The 1,354-nt window shown below is 40.6% G+C and overlaps 1 protein-coding gene across 1 annotated transcript in view; it reads left to right on the top strand.

Moving 5' to 3' along the window:
* The window catches only part of LOC101848805, a gene marked incomplete in the record, with an annotated part of 29,492 nt that overhangs the window by 12,951 nt on the left and 15,187 nt on the right, over window positions 1-1,354 (top strand). The window contains 1 exon segment of the mRNA XM_035968346.1: window positions 1,041-1,172. Coding sequence (XP_035824239.1) covers window positions 1,041-1,172 — 132 coding nt within the window.

Here is a 1,354-nt window from a genome sequence, read left to right as displayed (position 1 = left end):
GGGGGATAGTGAACGTTTTTAAAGAAGTAATAATACATCTGGCTCAGAAAATTAAAAACCCCTTGCTTGAGTTGGGCTAGTTTTATTCTATTTCACGTTAGGCACTTGCCAGGCTGTTGGTTTCTTTTCTTGTTGGATCTGGGGACAAATTTAGACTGGATTATTATTAAGAATGCACATATATCAAATCTCATTCTCGCATAAGTCTCAAATTTTATCAAGAGAAAAAAAAGTATATGAAAGGGGTCAACGTAATGCCATTATGCCAAACAACACAAAATTACACTGTCGACTAATCTGTATCCTTACGGGAGTAGGAAGGGTGGGGAGGGCGATATACGAGGTCGTCAAAAGAAATCATTATGAAGGTATTGGTTTATCAAGAAAATGAAATGAGCTCAAGACAAATAATGAAGTGTTGGAAAGAGCTAGGATTGAAGATATCAACACAACCATAAAAAAAGAGAAGATGAAGATATGTGGGATATGTTTTGAGAATTCCAGAGACAAGATTGCCATTATATCAGACATAGTACTGGAGACAAACTGGAAAAAGAAGAAAAGGCAGACCAACTGAAATTTACAGAAGCGCAATCAGGGGCGAGGCAATCACCCTGGGCAAAAACATGCCAAGGTTAGACGAAATGGCCAGGCACAGATAAGTGTGTCGTCGACTGCGCTGTCTCGTAAAAAAATATCTGGCGGTAAAAGGAAGTAGTGGGAAAGTGACTTCAAAACTGTCTAAGACGGACAACCATTGTGCGGAAGAAAAGTGGTTCTTTTATACTGATGGCCGTCTTACACAGAGCCATTAACATGTAACTGATATACACAAGGGGAGAAATGGACAGTGGCCGTTTGCACAAGTGATTGACTTATACAAGTGCTAGTTACAGCAGGTTCCATTTTAACAATGTGAGCCTCCAGAGAGATACACAATTATAATAGATCTATGTTTTGGTATAATTACATGTACACACGTAGTTCTACGTCAACTTTTTACTCTGTTATATTTGTAGGTTTTTTTTAAAACTCTACAGACTGTGCCCAGTCGACCATGAAAGTGACATGCTTGACCAATGGAGGCCTTGAAATTGGCAAAGACGTCATGGAATTCTGTGACAAAATGGCCGACATCACCAAGCAGTTAGATGACGTACTTAACCCGCTAGGTGAGTTTGTCAGTGCAAGTCCACTTGCCGCCAACTGCTCAAATTCCTTCTGTCGCAGAGACTCAACAAGTCATCAGATTTATACTTACAGTCAGTACCCATAAGTTACACACCTTACTATACCCTTATGACTCACGAGCACGACGAAATCCCGTTAAGGAGGGGGGGGGGAGGAGGTGGGA

The sequence above is a fragment of the Aplysia californica genome, unplaced genomic scaffold (assembly GCF_000002075.1).
Source record: "Aplysia californica isolate F4 #8 unplaced genomic scaffold, AplCal3.0 scaffold00052, whole genome shotgun sequence".
Lineage (NCBI taxonomy): Eukaryota > Metazoa > Mollusca > Gastropoda > Aplysiida > Aplysiidae > Aplysia > Aplysia californica.
The sequence above is the reverse complement of the archived record's forward strand: the minus strand, read 5'-3'. Positions and strand labels throughout refer to the sequence as shown.